General features: G+C 37.8%; 1 protein-coding gene across 4 annotated transcripts in view; it reads left to right on the top strand.

The window, feature by feature from the left end:
* Positions 1-791: 791 nt before the first annotated feature.
* slc20a2 (solute carrier family 20 member 2) overlaps positions 792-17,182 on the top strand; it is a 28,094-nt gene continuing 11,703 nt past the window's right edge. For 2 of the 4 annotated variants that reach the window (XM_046871064.1, XM_046871060.1), the window contains exons 1-2: positions 793-998; positions 16,430-17,020. In XM_046871064.1, coding sequence (XP_046727020.1) covers positions 16,729-17,020 — 292 coding nt within the window. In that variant the 5' untranslated portion in view covers positions 793-998; positions 16,430-16,728. Of the gene's footprint in view, positions 999-12,250; positions 12,402-16,429; positions 17,021-17,182 lie in introns of those variants that run through there. The other 2 variants (XM_046871061.1, XM_046871062.1) reach the window with 2 other exon arrangements.

Genomic DNA, 17,182 nt, shown 5'->3' with positions numbered 1-17,182 from the left:
GGTGGATAAATCAGGTCTTCCAGGGAATTTGAAGTGTGTTTTGTACACTTTCTACCACTAATAATGCATTGACAGTAGAATCATTATTTATCCAATAATCATGTTGAGTACAGTGACCAAAAGAATAATGCAATGGGCCAGAAACTTAAAGGTCATATTAACCTTGCTTTGACTGACCAGCAAAGATGCAGTTCTTCTCTAATGCTCCTAATGAGCACACCCCGGGTGTAAGGTTTAGGTTATGTGGAAACGATCGCTTATATCACCACAAAATAAATAAATAAATAAATAAACAGCCCTTTTAAAATGTCTTCCACAACAAAAAACACAAAGCATCACTTCGCACTGACTCATCACCATGCAGTCGGATGGCACCTAAACGTGAATCATCGAAAATCTGCGCGCGCACCGGTGGGTTCTGAGTGTGAGACGTACATGCGCCTGCACGTGAACTCCGTCCCAAAACCTCACGTGTTACGTAACATTAGAGCAATAGCTAATACTTCGTTGGTACCGTAACGACGGAGTAACGTTTGAACGCAACGTTTATAATCTGTGTGCACAATAAGGAAACAATGCAATCACAAAGAAAGAATGGTCTATAACACAAACAATGGATGATAAAACGGATAGAACAAACTCAAAATGATAACGACCTAAAATGTTTTGGACAAACATGTTCTCCCACTGCACGAGGATTACGTATTTACGGCGATTCCGCCTTCCGTTCCCAGTGTATTTTCCTTCTTAGCTCTCAGCCCTCCCTCCTTCCTCTCTCTCCTCCTCCTCTATCCTCCAGCTCCATAAGCGCCCGGATGCAAACCTGCAGCGCCAGTCAGGACAACATGGTTGCTTGACTGAGCACTGTATTAGAGGCGCGTGCTGGAATCTCAGCGGGTTTGCTGCTACACAAATCGTGATCTTCCCTTTATCTCCAGCGTCCTTTCATTTTGACTAGTAGGTGGCGAACCATTTTCGGACAACACTTCCGTTCCTGGGTAAGTAGCAGTCGATTCGGGTGTTGTTCGATCGGCGGTAAATAAAAACCCAATCTGGTTTGAAATTCACCAAAAGTCATGATGTCTTATTAATCTGTTTTGCTTTGAGACCACGGGAAGCCGTGGACTGCTCCAGTGTGTCTTTGGGTTCGACTGCGTGCCCAGGAGCCGTGAAACAACGTGAGGACGAGCGTGTCAGAACAGCCTCGTGTGATTGTGTGATTTCTGCCAAGAACACAATTTAGTCAGACAGCATTTTCGTAATTGGGATTTCCACGTGAATCAGATGTAGTAGAAGTGAATTAGGGGGATATTTTAGGACATTAGGTTTGGAAGGGAGTCCTGGGTCCACGCTGCGCTGGTCGGCGGAGCGCGCGCACACGCACGCGCACGCTCAATGTTGATGTTTATAGTCGAGAAAGAGATATTATTGACCGAGACACTGAGCACAAATGATCTCTTCTGGTTCCAGGTGCCCTTAAAGCAGTTTATAGAAGTTTGAACAGAACATGGTTCTTCCCTTCTCCAGTGTAGAGTTAGTAGACCACCCGCCATTGTCCACGCTAGCTACATTAATCATCTGCGCTAGACCCCGAAACAAAACAAAAATTCAATTTCGACAGAAAGTTTGGTTAAAAAGGTTTAAACGAAACACTTTCCGTACTGCACTGGGTGCAACATGTTCACCCTTCATAACGACATGGTTTCCCACGTGAGACATGCAGGATACATGCTTCCCATAGCTGTTCCATTCCCGTGCGAGAAACAGTCTTCATCTCCTGAGGTCTTAAAAAGAGCAACAGGCTGTAGAACGAAATTAACACACACATACTGGAATGCTACTTAAAGCCAACATGTCAGAGCTTGAGAAGCTTCGTTACACTTCACACAAAAGAATTCCTCTACCCAGCCTCTCCTCTATTGTGAATAAAGTTTGGACCACTCCAGAGCTTGATTTCTAATAAATGATGAGACAAAGTTTTCCACAATATGGATTGTGAGTCATTGGCCACAGAGCCGTCACTCCAGCCTCTGCACTTTCCATAATACTCTGGCTATCCTTTGAATTACAGTGCCCTCTCCTTCACTCCACAGCTTTGTGTGTATCCCTGACAACACTGTTCTGTCAGTGTGGTTTTCCCCCCACAGGCCAAGCTGCACATTTTGCCACACTGGAAGACTGGTAATTCATTGATAGTAGCGTTCTGGTAAATACAGTGTATTTTTATACTTTCTGAAGCACAAGAACATCAGAGGAATTGCAATTTATAGAAACATTATGTGAGCGAGAATTTGTGTTGCCATGATTTATTTTCGAACCACAAATGTTCTGGTTAAAATGACTCAATGACTCTAAACATAGAAAAATTCCTTAAAAGGCTGAGAATATGTGGCTTAATTATTTTCCGGTGATGAACTACTCTCACAGGACCAGACATGATCTATTAAGACTATACACTGGTGAGAAAGTTGTGTTGTACTAGGCAACAAACTTTTTTTTTCTTCCCTACAGTACCAGTGCCTTATGTTGTCAACACAATGTAAGGGCAGTGATTATAAGTGAACATGTACCATGGATGGAAACCAGAAATGCTGAAAAGTTGCCAGTAGTAACCCTTTTCTACTGGAAGGTGTGCCATGGATTAGTTGTGCAAATTACTCCGTCATTCATGTCAAGATTTTCCACCATCATGCAAACGGTATCATATTCATAAAACTACGCATTCTAAATTTGCATTTCTTGCCTTGATATCATGGGTAAATATGAAAATACTTCAAACTGTCAATTGAGCAGACATAAGAGTCACAGAATTGTCTAGATAAATATTTCTGGCTAGAACCAGTAGTTTTTTTAAATCTTATTTTAACCTACAGTTTCATGTTCATATCGCTCTTCATCTTGATCATGCATTTGATTTTCCCAAGATGTAAGTACCAAAATGCTCTTCAGTCATTTTGTTTTAATGTATACAGTTTACTTTGTGTTACATACAACCTCATGGAGGATTCTGGGTAATATTCTGAATCCTGGTGTGCTCTACCGTCTAATGGAAAATGAACATGAACATGTATTTTTGTGTGACGTTGGAGAAAAGTTTACTGGTAGATATGTCTACAGAGGATATTGCCTCTCTGGAGGATAAAAGTTCCCAGTGTCCAGGAAACTGGGGCTAGATTTAGATTGTGCTCGTTTTCAGTAAGTTTTTATTTTTTTTGGAAGATTGTCTTCATATATGTATAATCCTTAACGATTACATCAGGCTCTGTGAAACTATTGATGGACAGGCAACCTACATTGAATTCCCTATGCATTTTACGTGCAAAAGATAATGTGTATTTTGTGTATCGCCTAGAAAATACCAATAACCTAGGACGAATATGCAGAAGAGCTACAGTATCAGTGAATTTAATGAGACACCTGTGTAACCATGTGCCTCATTGCCTGGTAATACGATCAAAAGCACTGTAGATGTTCAGATCTGTAGCTACCTTTATATTAAAAGTTAACTGATATCCTGTCACTAACTATTATTTTGGATGGTTTACGTTTTATAAATTGTATTTGATAACTGCAGCTAACTGTGCTTGTAACGCTGAGCTTTCTGGGTGGCTAAAATTAGCAAAGTGATCCAAGCTATCATAGCAAAGGCTGTGACATTAAGCAGGTGAAATAACATGGGCTCAAACATTGGGATGTTAATCTTATAAAACCAAATTTGTTCACAAATGGATGCTTTTGTGTTTATTATAGAGCAACTGAAATCATTCCAGTGTTGTTCCAGTTCATGCCTACTTTTTCTGTGCTTATTATGGCCACAATATTAATTCACATTAGTTGTTTTCACTAAATAATGTAAAATATAATACAGTATGAAACACTGACATGTTTTGAGAATGTAATGTGGCAATTTAAAAATAAATGCCTTTTAAATATGGGACGACTGTACAGTCTTCTTGGTAAGGAGTTTCTTTCATTTGATCATAACAAGGTGGTGACAGAATAGTCTTTATTATATTAATGTCAAGCTTTTATAGTAACTCTTTATAGCTGGATAGATGTGTTTATTATTATTATTATTATTATTTTGTGAAAGAGCAAAGAAAGTCTACATGTAACATAGTTGCTTGTTTAACAAAACAAGCAAATATTTAATACATTTTAAATAAAATATTAATATTTAAAAAAAGAATCAAAATGTAAAAAAATGTTCTACTGTAGTCATAATTATTTTATGTCTATTTTCTTTTTTAGTTTAGACAGTGAACAGTGATATGCTGGCATTTTCAGTACAGCATAAAAAAAAAACAAACAATTACTTATACTTTTAATCATAAAATAATGACAGTGGTTCTATTTTTTTTTCACCATGAGTCACTTGGCTCAGGAAGTTTACATGTAACTACTGACATTTGAATGTGTAATAGTTAATAATTTGTACATTATGTTTGTAGAACAATACTGGATCAGCAATGTATGTGCTCACAATATAAGATACTTGTGTACAATAAACCCTGCTTTTAGAACTTGACAGACAACCACATAACGATACTCGGCTTAAACAAAACCATTACTTGGTATGATCGTGTCGTGCTATGATAATCTACCCCAAAGCTTTTTTAAACAACCTAAAGCTGTTTACTTCTTCAGATTTATTACAAATCCATGCATTGTTTAAGCTTTGATAGCATGGTGTTTGGTAAGGAAATAATCTCACCTGCTTTTGTGATGACAGGTGGCATGTGCAAGTATATTTTCTGTAAACCTTTAGCTAATGCTTAGAACTTTCAAGCACACTTCATTTTGTGTCTGTATGGCACAATAATCATGGTGAGGCAACCAAGTGCTCATCTATAAATATCAAATTGCCTCTAGGAACTTGATTAGAGCAAAGGTGATAGGTGGGCTTGAGAGGTGTAGTCTGTGGTGTTATAGTGTATTTTTCTGGCTGTGTGTGTGAATGTGTTTGTGTGCATGTGTTCCTGGTAGAGTATATGTATTACAGTCAAGAGGTAAGTATGTGCATGGACAGCTGGCTGGGTTTTCCTTTAGATAGTCTATGACAGGACTATTTCCAGCGCCCATGGGTCATGTTGCCGCCAGAGAAGATAACACCCTGATAGTACAGTAACTGGCAAATATACTGAGCTATAGAGCATTGCAGAAGCCAATCATTGTTAAGGGGAAAACTTTTGCCCCCAGTCTTTATTTCTTTCATTTTTTAAAAGATGTAAATCCATATACAGGTGCATCTTAAATTAGAGTATCATTAATTTTTTAGTAATTTAATACAAAAAGTGAAACTCGTATATTAAATAGATTCATCTCACACACACACACACACACACACAGATATTTTTGAAGTGTTTATTTCCTTTTAATATTGATGATTTTGGCTCACATTTAACAAAAATCCACCAATTTAGTATCTCCAAAAATGTGAATACTTCATAAGACCAATAGAAAAAGCATTTTTTGTGAATTGTTGGCCTTTTGGAAAGTATGTTCATTTACTGTATATGTACTCTACTTGGTAGGGGCTCCTTTTACTTTAATTACTGCCTCAATTCAGCGTGGCATGGAGGTGATCAGTCTGTGGCACTGCTGAGGGGGTATGGAAGCCCTGGTTTCTTTGACGGAGGCCTTCAGCTCATTTGCATTTTTTCAGTCTCTTGTTTCTCATTTTCCTCTTGACAATATTCCATAGATTCTCTATGAGCTTCAGGTCTGGTGAGTTTGCTGACCAGTCAAGCACACCAACACCATAGTCATTTGGTGCTTTTGGCAGTGTGGGCAGGTGCCAAATCCTGCTGGAAAATAAAATCAGCATCTCAAACCTTGTCAGCAGAAAACCTCCTGGTAGATATCTGTGCTAACCTTTGTCCTGATAAAATACAGTGGACCAACACCAGCAGATAATATGACTCCCCAAACCACCACTGACTGTGCAAACTTTACACTGGACCTCAAGCAACTTGGATTCTGTGCCTCTCCTCTTTTCCTCCAGACTCTGGGACCTTGATTTCTAAATGGAATGCAAAATTTTCTTTCATTTCATTTGAAAAGACGACTTTGGCCCATTGAGCAACAGTCCAGTCCTTTTTGTTCTTTGCCGAAGAAAGACACCTCTGATGTTGTCTCTGGTTCAGGAGTGGCTTGACAAAAGGAACATGTCAGTTGTAGCCCATGGATACGTCTGTTTGTGGTGGCTCTTTAAGCACTGACTCCAGTGCAGTCCACTCTTTGTGAATCTCCCCTAAATTCTTGAATGGGCTTCGTTTTAACTTTCAACCACATTTATTCCTTCCATTTAACTTTCCATTAATGTGCTTGGATACAGCACTCTGTGAACAGCAGCTTCCTTAGGGATGAACTTTTGTCTTACCCTCCATGTGCAGGGTGTCGATGATCGTCTTCTGGACAACTGTGAAGTCAGCAGTCTTCCCACATGATTGTGTAGCCTGAACCAGACTGAGACACCATTTAAAGGCTCAGGCAACCTTTGCAGGTGTTTGGGTTTAATTAGCTGATTAGAGTGTGACACCACGAGTCTCCAATATTAAACTTTTTCACAATATTAAAATTTTGAGATACTGAATTTTGGGTTTTCATTAGCTGTAAACCATAATCATCAGAATTAAAAGAAATAAACACTTGAAATATATCATCTGTGTGAGATGAATCTATATAATATACGGGTTTTGCATCGAATTACTAAAATTAATCTGTTTTTTAATGATATTCTACTTTATTGAGATGTACTTGTATCTTCAATGGAGGCAGAAATCTGACCAATGATTCAAAACAGTTTGGCTAAACTGTTTATTAATTGAATGGGTGATTATGGATGGATATTAAATCTTGATCTTTGACCAAATGTTCTGCTTGTACTGTGGCTACAAAAATAAAATGAAGACCATGCAAAGGGGGAAAAGAGTCAGGAAAGAGATTGCCCAAGCAAGAACACTGACAAGACTGATCACAATGTTCATTGCTGAAGAGATTTGAGTGGTGTGAAAGCTGATGCCAAACTTGCTTTGCTGCTTGCAAGGTAATTCATTTACATAGGAGGTTTTTCTTTAATGCATTATCCAATGTTATTCTGGGTTTTCTGGGCATTTGTCTGTTGGGTAATGTATAAATTATGATCAATTCATATTATGGACATGATTTATCTCTATATAGATTAGAGATTGAGGTGATTTTAGTGTCTGGTGCTTATTTGTATCAGAACTCTCCACCCAGCGTTCTGGATCTGATGTTCAACTGCACTCTGCATATTGGCGTGGCTTTAGAGAGATGTCGAAGTGTGATGTGATTCCATCAGTGACCAAGTCTGGGAAAAATTAGCAGAATCGCACAACATGGATTTTGGAGCATAGTTTTAATGTCAGCATGACCGCTTTGAACAGGTTTACTGACAAACATGTAGTTCTACACTGCAGAGAAATTCAATATCCCCTGTAGGGAAGAATAATGTTCAGGTTGATGTTGAAGCCAGGAAGTGACTAACTCGCTTCTCTTTATAGACACTACCTCACTTCATTCAGGATAATGAGTGGTGATAGAGATGCTCTAGGTTCAGAAAGTAATCTTGGTGCCCTAAGGAAAATGATAACCAAGGTGTTGGCAATTAAAAAAAAATCTTGCAGTCAATTATGTAGTTATAACATCTTCTTTATATATTTGGCTTTGGATGCCCATAAGCAGGAATGTGATATGATGCATAACTTCAAGTGCTATTTCTCTCTCTCTCTCTCTCCCTGTTTTGATGGTGCTGTTGAATACTGTTTAAATCAGATTAATTCTGAATCTTGAACTTGGACGGTGAGACAGAACTGTGTCACATTGCATGTTATGTTAAAAGCTGAATCTGTCATATTGGTGACACTTCACCAAATGTGAGGTTTGTGGGCGGTGCATTTTAGCCTAAGGAGAGAATCTATTGTAGGCTCATGTCACAAAGAGGTTTGATGGAGGATGCAGTGGGTTGTGTAGATTGTGATTTTCCTTTCCAGTTCGTAACCAGCCCTTTTCAAACTCTGCCTGCTTTATTGCAATTTGTTAGGAGTTTCACACTTGTGCTCCAGTCAGCACTCATCTCATGGTCTGTCAGGTGTTCCACAGCCATGTGTAGCTTCCAGTTAGTTACTGTATTGCATATGAATGCAGACAGCTTATGCATGATATAAATTTGTCAACAATTCTCTTTAACCAATATGACACACTGTAATGCACAGAATTTGTAATAAAGTCTAAAAGAGGCTTAATACCATGCTCCTGTTTAGTCATCCTTTTTATTGTGAAGCCAGTAATGAAAAGCCATGCTGACATGCTGAACAAAATGACAAATGGGCCAGAGCTCAGTTTAGAGTGACGAGCTTAACTGGAACTGGTGACCACTCCATTTGACAGGGACACCTGTTATTACATGACTACGGTTTGTTAGACCCAGAGGTCATGTGACGTTTAACGTTGAAACGCGAAGCTGTTAAGTTTGTCTTTCTTGATGCCTCTCAATCAAAGGAAGTTAAATTTGATAAACTTTTGTCTTTTTGTCAACAAAACTCCTCTATATACATTTTTGCTTGCTGTTTTTCTTTTGTTTTGGAGGGGATGCTCTTAAGCACTCACATTTTGTGCCTATAGTAGATACCTTTCACCTACAATGGTGCATGTAGTGTACCTATAACACTTTATAGTCATAATTGTCTATTTGTGTCTAATCTTTAATATCTTTATAAAGATTTACTATATCCACATTTATGAAAAGATGAGTGCCACCCCAGCAAATCAAGTTACAGATTACCACCTATGTTTTGAGAATGTACAGTACTGAAGCATGTGTCTAAAAAGTTAAAATCCACAACTATTACAATAGGCTACAGGTTTTCTGTACTAACTTGTAAAAAAAAAAAAAAAAAGCTCAAAATAAACGTTTTATTAAAAAAAAAAATTGTATTAATGTCTGACCTGATTGTTCATAATGGCAGTCACAATCCAGATCTACCAAATTATTTTAGAATTTTGATAAAAAGTCAGTTATAACCTAAATCATTGGGTAACTAAATAATCCACAAATACCACTACATACTGTTTGTTTACAAATATTTGGATTGTAGACTATCCAGTCATGAGTTCTTTCTTCAGTTTGATCTTATGATGGTGATGCTTCCCTCTGAACATATTGCTGTCTATTCAACGATTTTATTTTACATTCATTAAGTTTACTGTAATCATTATTGTTGAGCTGCATATCCTTTGGAGACTGGGTGGAGATGACGGTTACAACAACTGAAACAATTCCCTAAATAACTAGAGTAAATCGATTACAACAAATCAACAAGGCAAATTATTTGCCTTGATGCTTCATTTAGTAAATTTGCACACTGTGTTTCCCCGTGGAGCATTATTACTGACTCACCACCCACTAAACTCGGGAGTGCGCTGGACAGGTAAACACGGAAGACATTGCAGGAACTATAAGTAAACAAGGAGGAGCAGATTTAGATGGAAGTTTTTCTTCCTCGCGATTCCGACTTTATTTCTGCACTAGAAATGTTGGATGTTTACAAGTAATAGTCAGTAAATGGGTTTCATTTTCACAAATATCCTAGTATGTAATTTCAACAATAAAATGTAATTTTTTTTCTAAAAAGTAAACAAATAACTTATTCATTTTAAGAGACCCGTCTTATCTCTTGTATATCTAGTATTGCTCTTTAATTAAGAAAAAATACGACTTATCCGATTAATCATTGGAATAATAGGTAGAATACTCGATTACTAAAATAGTTTATAGCTGCCGCCCTAATCTGACACAAGCTTGATCAAAAGGGAGGTACACGGAATCATAGTGGAGTAAAGGTTATAAGAACAAAAAAAAAAGTTTGCTTAGGCTTTATGAATGGCCACAGCAAATTCCTTTCTCTGATTATTTGAATTATAGTGTCACTAAATCATGTTTTTGGCAAGGATTTATAAAACCTGATTTGACTTGTGTCTACAGTGTTGCTGCTGCCAGAATTAAAGCGCTTCGATGTACCTTCCTTTTTTTTTTTTATTTCCTTTGCTTTTTTTGTTTACCTTTCACAAGGTGCACTTTCAGTGTATGAAAGTAGGACAGAGCAGTAGGGAGTAGAAAGGACCTTTTTTGTTTTCCCCTGAAGGGAAAGGATGTTTTTGCAAGGAGATTCAATGAAAATGCATTAAGCAATGTCATGCTGTTCAGTACACCTGATGTGCTCTTGAACAAGTGAAACGCATATTCTTGGACTTTTTGACAAAGGAGATTCAATGCAGTCGACTGTAGAAATTTTCTCTGGCAGGAATATTTGCCAGTGTTGCATTATTGGTTGTACATTGATGGACAAGGCTGGTTCTGGACATTAGTGTGCAACTTGTGAAACTAAGATGATGTAATGAAGAAACCTTTCCTCTAGTGTTCCTCCCAGTTTGGTTAACTGCCAATTCCCACCATCCAGATTTCCACCATCATCCATCAGTTGCCAATTGGGGATGTTGAAAGTCAACACATGAAATCATCAGTTGTTTACTGTATAAATTAGATCAAAATCAAATAGTTTAATCCGGATGTTTTGCATCCTGATCGATTACATCTCTGTACTAAATTTGTATGGAGGTTACTTTACTGAAATAAAGTTTTACATTTGTACTGACAAGGGGATTCATTTGTAGCTGTGTTTTTATAAGAAATTAAAATCCTAAGTCAGTTCCAGGAGCAATACTCACTACTGCTTTTTGAGGTGTAGTGTTAATTGTTGGTGCTCTCATGTTACTATCTCTACTGTGAAACAGGCAGCTCAGTTAGAAGGACGAGTCAGAGCTAAAATAGCTGATGATCACGATGTGCCTTTTGTAAACCCTGACAAATCCATGTGAGGGGAGTAGCTGAGCCAGACAGCCTTCCCACACCATATTTGGGGCACTTCTGTAGATGACTGTAGATCTCTGGGTAATACAATTTGGTTTTGAAACTTCTAATATATGATCTGGTGAATACAGAACTCTTTTCTGAATAGAAGATTCATAGAATGTTCTTGGCCCTACCTGAGGCACATGTGCTCTTTCAGTCATAGCCAATGAATCAATGTGAAAGGTATGACCCTGAATCAATGTGACAGTGTCTGATGGACTGTCACTAGCATTGTTGCTTTGACAGCTAGTGTCACAGAACCACTGTGATTGCTGCAGGCATCCCCAGCTGCGTCAGAGAGCAGAACCTTGTTTCTTCAGGTTTTGCGGTTTTGGGTTGAATACAATGCATGAAATTGCGTAGACTTCATGCTCTGATATGGGCAGTGAGCGTAATCTGTTGAAGAGGTAGTCGTCCTAGTTTATGTCCCAACAGTTGTTTTGATTTGAAGTAGTGGGCAGTGAAGGAGGGGGCACATGATAATGATATCATCCCCGTGAAAGGAACAATTGTTCCACGTTTGGAAAAAGAATGCCATTTGTTTGTTATACTGGTATAACAAACGAATGTGTAATGAATCCGATGTAACTTGAACTATTATAATAGTTAAAATATAACTAAAATTTTGTGATGTAATGCAATTGTGCAATTGTTTAATGGTTCTCGTTTGTGCTTTGGATTTATTTTGCATTTAATTCCACACCAATAATGCCACCATGGTGCTAATCTGATTAATCGGTCATGCCGTAAGAGTTATTTCATAATGCTCATGTTTGCTCATTGTGCTGTGAAGGGGGTGTTGGGTACTCTCTCTTGTGCCCATGAGAGATTGGGCATTTCCTAATGGATACAAACTCCTTTATTAGTTATTGTTCTGCCGTGGTCCGTCTTAAGAGAAACATAATGCGACTGTAGCAGTGTCAGCACTGTAAACACCACTGAATGTCCTTGGTGTGCCGACATGCCTTTCCTGCTTTGGAAATTTGCATTCCCCCACCTCCCCTATACCAATAGCGTCTGTCATTGGTTTATTCACCCCTATCACGCTTTCTACCCATTCAGAATTGTCCAGTCGGTGAAGCTGGCTGCTTTAAGCGCAACAGGATTGGCCAGCCTGCTCTTGCCGGTGCTTTCATTTAAGAAGCAGTCTAGACTGCAGTGACAGGCATTTCACGAGGAGGGAGCTGCAGGATCACGCGTCATATCTAACTCTCAACCTCACGATTTTCTGTTCAAAGTGCGTTTTCTCATCTCTCTCTCTCTCTCTGCTGGACACTTAATCCTTTTTTTTTTTTTCTGAACACCCTCACATGCTTTGTCATTCTACTCTTTAGTACATCATATAATTTTCTGCATTCTTTCCAGGTCATATTTATTCTGTCCATCATTCAGTCTGTGATTTTCAAACCCATTATCCTTCCATCTCTCCTATTTCTAAAAGATTCATTTAATACTGCATAGAGTGAAGGTGAGTAGAGCGAATCAGAGTTTACTGCAGTCGGTGCGGCAGTTTTTTCTCAGTCTCTTCACACTTACCCTTTTCCTTTTGTTTTTTTTTTTTTTTTTTTAATACATCTGTTGTTTCCCCTGTAAAGCAACAGGTACTGTTTTGCCTTCTGGATGTGGGTGAACATATGAAAAAAAAAAGGAAGGAGCATGTGTGATTTTGTAATTGTGTGTTTGTGTATCATGCAGAGTTTAAGTATCACTCGTATTAAAAGCTACACTGGTTTATGTTCTAGCAGAGTGAGTGACATTAGAGAGACATTATTAATGAGTAAAATGACGGTAATCTTTATTTTGAATTGGCTTTGGTTCTCCAACTGTATCTGGCTACATTTGGTTGTTTTATGATTTCCTGTGGTTTATTCCAATATCAGAAAACATGGAAATCGGACACTACCTGTACCTGACTAAATCTGCACAGCGTACAACCAGTTTCAGTAGTTTCATGGTCATAAAGGCAGTTATTTGCACGTATATGTGTACATCTTTATGATTTGAGCGCAATGATTGTGTAAAATGTAGTGACTCACATGCAGTTAGATGTAGGAGTGAATGACCCATACAATGTCTCTTGATGCAGTGCACTCTGATCTTGTCTCAATATAATCTCAAACCTGGGATTACATTTATGTACTTTAAAAACATAAGCCTCTTGACAGGTTTCAGCGTGATTAGCAGAAGTAATCGTTGCACTTCAGAGTACAAAAATGATGTCTACTGGAACCCAAATGTTGGTGTTAGAATTAAAATATCGATATAATAGGTTCTTGGTTTCATTTGTACATGAGAAAATGTACTTACTCCATGGCACTATTGAATTTTTCAATACTCTTGGTCTTCTCTTGAATAATACATGCTTGATTACAGGCCTGTATTAATTAGCTTTTTCTAATGTTATTTGCTGGGATTTGCGTAGTAGATGTTAACATGATTCATGTTAAAAGAGATCTTCATGTAACAAGGCAAAACTTAATGTTTTAAATGTTGCTTTTGAGAAGATTTTCGTATTCACATGTATATTAAAATGTTTTTGCCAAATTTAGGTTTCCAGAGATATTCGGCATTAAAACAGCTACAAAATGTAACAAACGGTTTACACTCGGGAATGTGTGAAGTATGTGGCAAAGTGTGGTGATTCTGAAAAAGTTCATTTAAAAAAACAAAACCAACAAGGTAAAACATACCTTTTATTAAATCTAAGTGTATCTATTTCCTTTACTGCTATATCTGTTTGATAAATCTGTTGATCATGCTGAATAATGCGGTACAATGCTAGTGAATCTGGACTAGAGAGCTGGTAACGCCCGGGCATTGTGCCCTGAAAAGATCATTGTACCATTGTGACAGGACATTGTGTACTCAACGGTATAGGCTACTCGTGGCTTGGTTATTTTGCGCACTGCATTGTATGTTTATGAATTAGCAGTTTTGATGACTCTGCGATACGACCGTGGGAATGTCAACCAACTATCTGATCCTTTTTGAGAATGTTTGGTGTCAACCAGCCATGTGATGTTTATAAGAGCTCACCTGACTTCTGCACACGAAATGTTAATTCCTAGAGAATGTCTTAGCCTGTCTTTTACCCACTTTACATTTAATTCCCTTTAAACAAAAGGTTTAGTGTTTCACAAGAATGTGCTATACTTCCTGACTGAATTAACTAAAGTAGAAAGTAATTATAGCTGCATTCAGTGCACATATCTTTGAGGATTTTTCGGAAAATTTGTAGCGCCGAATTCCAAGAGTGATCCCCTGTGACGACTGGAACTTGGTACAGTGATTGTTCTGCTTGTTGATTTATCTTTTATCTTTTTTTTTTTTTTCTTTTCTTCATTCCTATTAAGATCAAGCTGACATCAAATTTACATGACTTGTAATGGTAATGAAACAGAGTTCGCTACAGATAATTTTGTATATGGAAATTATATTTTAATTTGTAACATTTTTAGTATGATTTTACTATATGATTGTTTTTGGACTTCATTTATACACATGTAAAATGATTTTGTGGAGGCATTTGAAATATTTTTTTAAATACCTTGACAGTATCAGTATGGGTTATATAAAATGTGTTAATAGCCCCAAATCTCTCAATTTGAAGTGATACGTGGAGGAGATGCTGCATAGTACAGTGGCTGTACTATGATGTTGGTGTTCCTACCAATAGCAATTCCATAGTACCTTTCATTCATGGGGTACTGCATTTAGTGTTTTACATTTTGTTTTGCATGAAATATTCCGGAAGGAGAGTATTGCATATTGTACGAGATGAAGGAGAAGCAGTGTGAGCTGTTTGCCATCTGTGGTGAAAGTGTAAGCATCGGACTGTCACCTGCACTCTACTGTCATCTCCCTCATTGGCAAGTCACTCCATATTTGTGTAATCAGGGTTGTTGTGTGACTGGATATGGCCACGTTTAGCAACTAGTGGTCACTTGTTGCTGACCCCAGCCCTTATTTAAAATGATTTGTTGCTTGGTTGCTGTGGGTGGCTGCATTTGTGAAAGTTGTTTTTTGCATTGCTCCAAAGTCGCCCATAGGGTTTGAATTTGGTGATTCACCCAAACCATTCATTACACCCTGTGTATGGAAATAGTCAACTTTTTTGGCTTGCAAGCTACTTTTAAAATACCAAAGTTAAAAGGATGATTAAATAAGAAAAACACAATGCTAAAAGGTGTTTTTTATATATATATAAAAAAATGTCTATGTTCTATGTTGAGTTTGGTTTTACTAATATTAAACGTACATTTGCATAAAGCATGCAGATTTGTCTATGCCCATGTTGATTAGAGTATTAAAAACTTTAATTGTTTATTTAAGGTACATTTAGAACAGAAAGTAATGTGCAAATAAGTTGCGATTAATCACGAGTTAGCACATGACAATCGCGTGATAAATCATGATTAAATATTTTTATTGATTGACAGCACATATATATGGTTAGGAGGAAGAAATACAAAAATAAAATTGCTTTTATTACGTGAACATCAGCAGGTAACATTTTTAAAACAATTTCAAATTATCTTCATTTCTTTCATGTAATGTAATATATATAAACACACACAGTATATGCTGGATTCAGTATGATCATTACTTTATTCTGATGACTTGCACTCAATGGACTTCCAAATGATCATCAGTCATGGTCGAATGGAATTTGGACTTTATAATCTTCAATTTATCATCTATTTGAAGGCATTACAATGTATATAAACAACCAGTGTTGGATGTAGACTTGGATCAAACCTGATTAATAACAATTAACAAAGACAAAAAAATTATAATGTATTGCTCAAGCTTTGTGTATATTTTGATCACGATGCTAAAAACATATTTCAGCATCCTGAGTGACCCAATTATTATTAGATACAAAAACCGTAAATCTAATTTATTTTTCTATAATACTGCAGTCCTGATTTCCAGAAACGTGGTCATGCCGAACACCCCCCTCCATGTTCCAGCATCTGTGACCCAATATTAATCTAATCCTGTTGAAAACAGCAAAGCAGGAAGCCGTTTTTTTGCAAGTGGGTATTGTGTACTGACTTGCCTCAGTTTTTCTTAGGCTGGAGCATGACTAGTCATACTGCTGGGGCAGTGTGCAGAGTTTGAATGGCAGCCCTGAATCCCAGCTGCGAATCTAACCTGACGTGCAACTTTCGTACATTCCCCCTTTGTTAATGGCAAATCTCCATAAAGGATCTTGCATTCACATGTGAATATGCTTGTGGTGTGTTAAATGTTTTAACAGAAGTTTTGCTTGAAAGGGACATTTTAATACATTTGCTGTGAGGTATGTACTAATTGTCAGTCATTTAAGATAATTGTCATTTGAAATTTGTCTCCCTTCTCTCCCCCTCCACTTGTTTCTCTGGCTTTTCTGGCCCTTTGCTCTCCTGCAGTGTTATCTATGTAATGCTTGTTCTTGCACCAATAGCAGGAGAGTACTCTGCAATCATTTTTTTCCATTTATTGTTTTGACAGCTGAGGACTTCTTGGTGTACGGAACACGAAGAGAGCCAAACAATGGAATGCCCTCTCCTGCCTGCATTGCTCACAGCTTCAGAGACTTCAGAGGTTAAACGGCTTAGTTAGCAGTGTACCTCTCCTCCTAGAACACGCGCAGCAGAGGGAGGAAGAAGAAGAAGAAGAAGAAGAGCAAAAAAGCAGAGGGAATTTTTTTTTTTTTTTTTTTCCCTTTAAAAACGCAGCACCTTTTTTGTTTCGTTTAGTGCTCCAGAGTTGCTTTTCTTTTGTTTGAATTTAATTTAAGTACTGGCACCATGACGGATTTATCACCGTACCTATGGATGGTAGTAATTGGCTTCATCATCGCCTTCATCTTGGCATTTTCAGTGGGAGCCAACGATGTTGCAAACTCGTTTGGCACGGCAGTGGGCTCAGGGGTGGTCACGTTGCGCCAGGCCTGTATCCTAGCCTCAATTTTTGAAACGCTGGGCTCCATACTTCTTGGTGCAAAAGTGGGTGAGACTATTCGGAAAGGGATTATAGATGTCAACTTGTACAATGACACCATACCCATACTGATGGCAGGCGAGGTCAGCGCCATGGTCGGTAAGTTATGGTTTGATTTTAGCTACATTTATGACAACCTAAGATTAGGAATTGGGTTTAAATATGAAATTTGTGAAGCAAACTCTTAATTTTTTTTTTCCTATTCAATTTCAATTGTGGACTGCCAACACACTGTGGTAGAGTACACATATGGTTGCATGT

This window comes from Silurus meridionalis, chromosome 17 (genome assembly GCF_014805685.1).
Source record: "Silurus meridionalis isolate SWU-2019-XX chromosome 17, ASM1480568v1, whole genome shotgun sequence".
Classification (NCBI taxonomy): Eukaryota; Metazoa; Chordata; class Actinopteri; order Siluriformes; family Siluridae; genus Silurus; species Silurus meridionalis.
The sequence above is the reverse complement of the archived record's forward strand: the minus strand, read 5'-3'. Positions and strand labels throughout refer to the sequence as shown.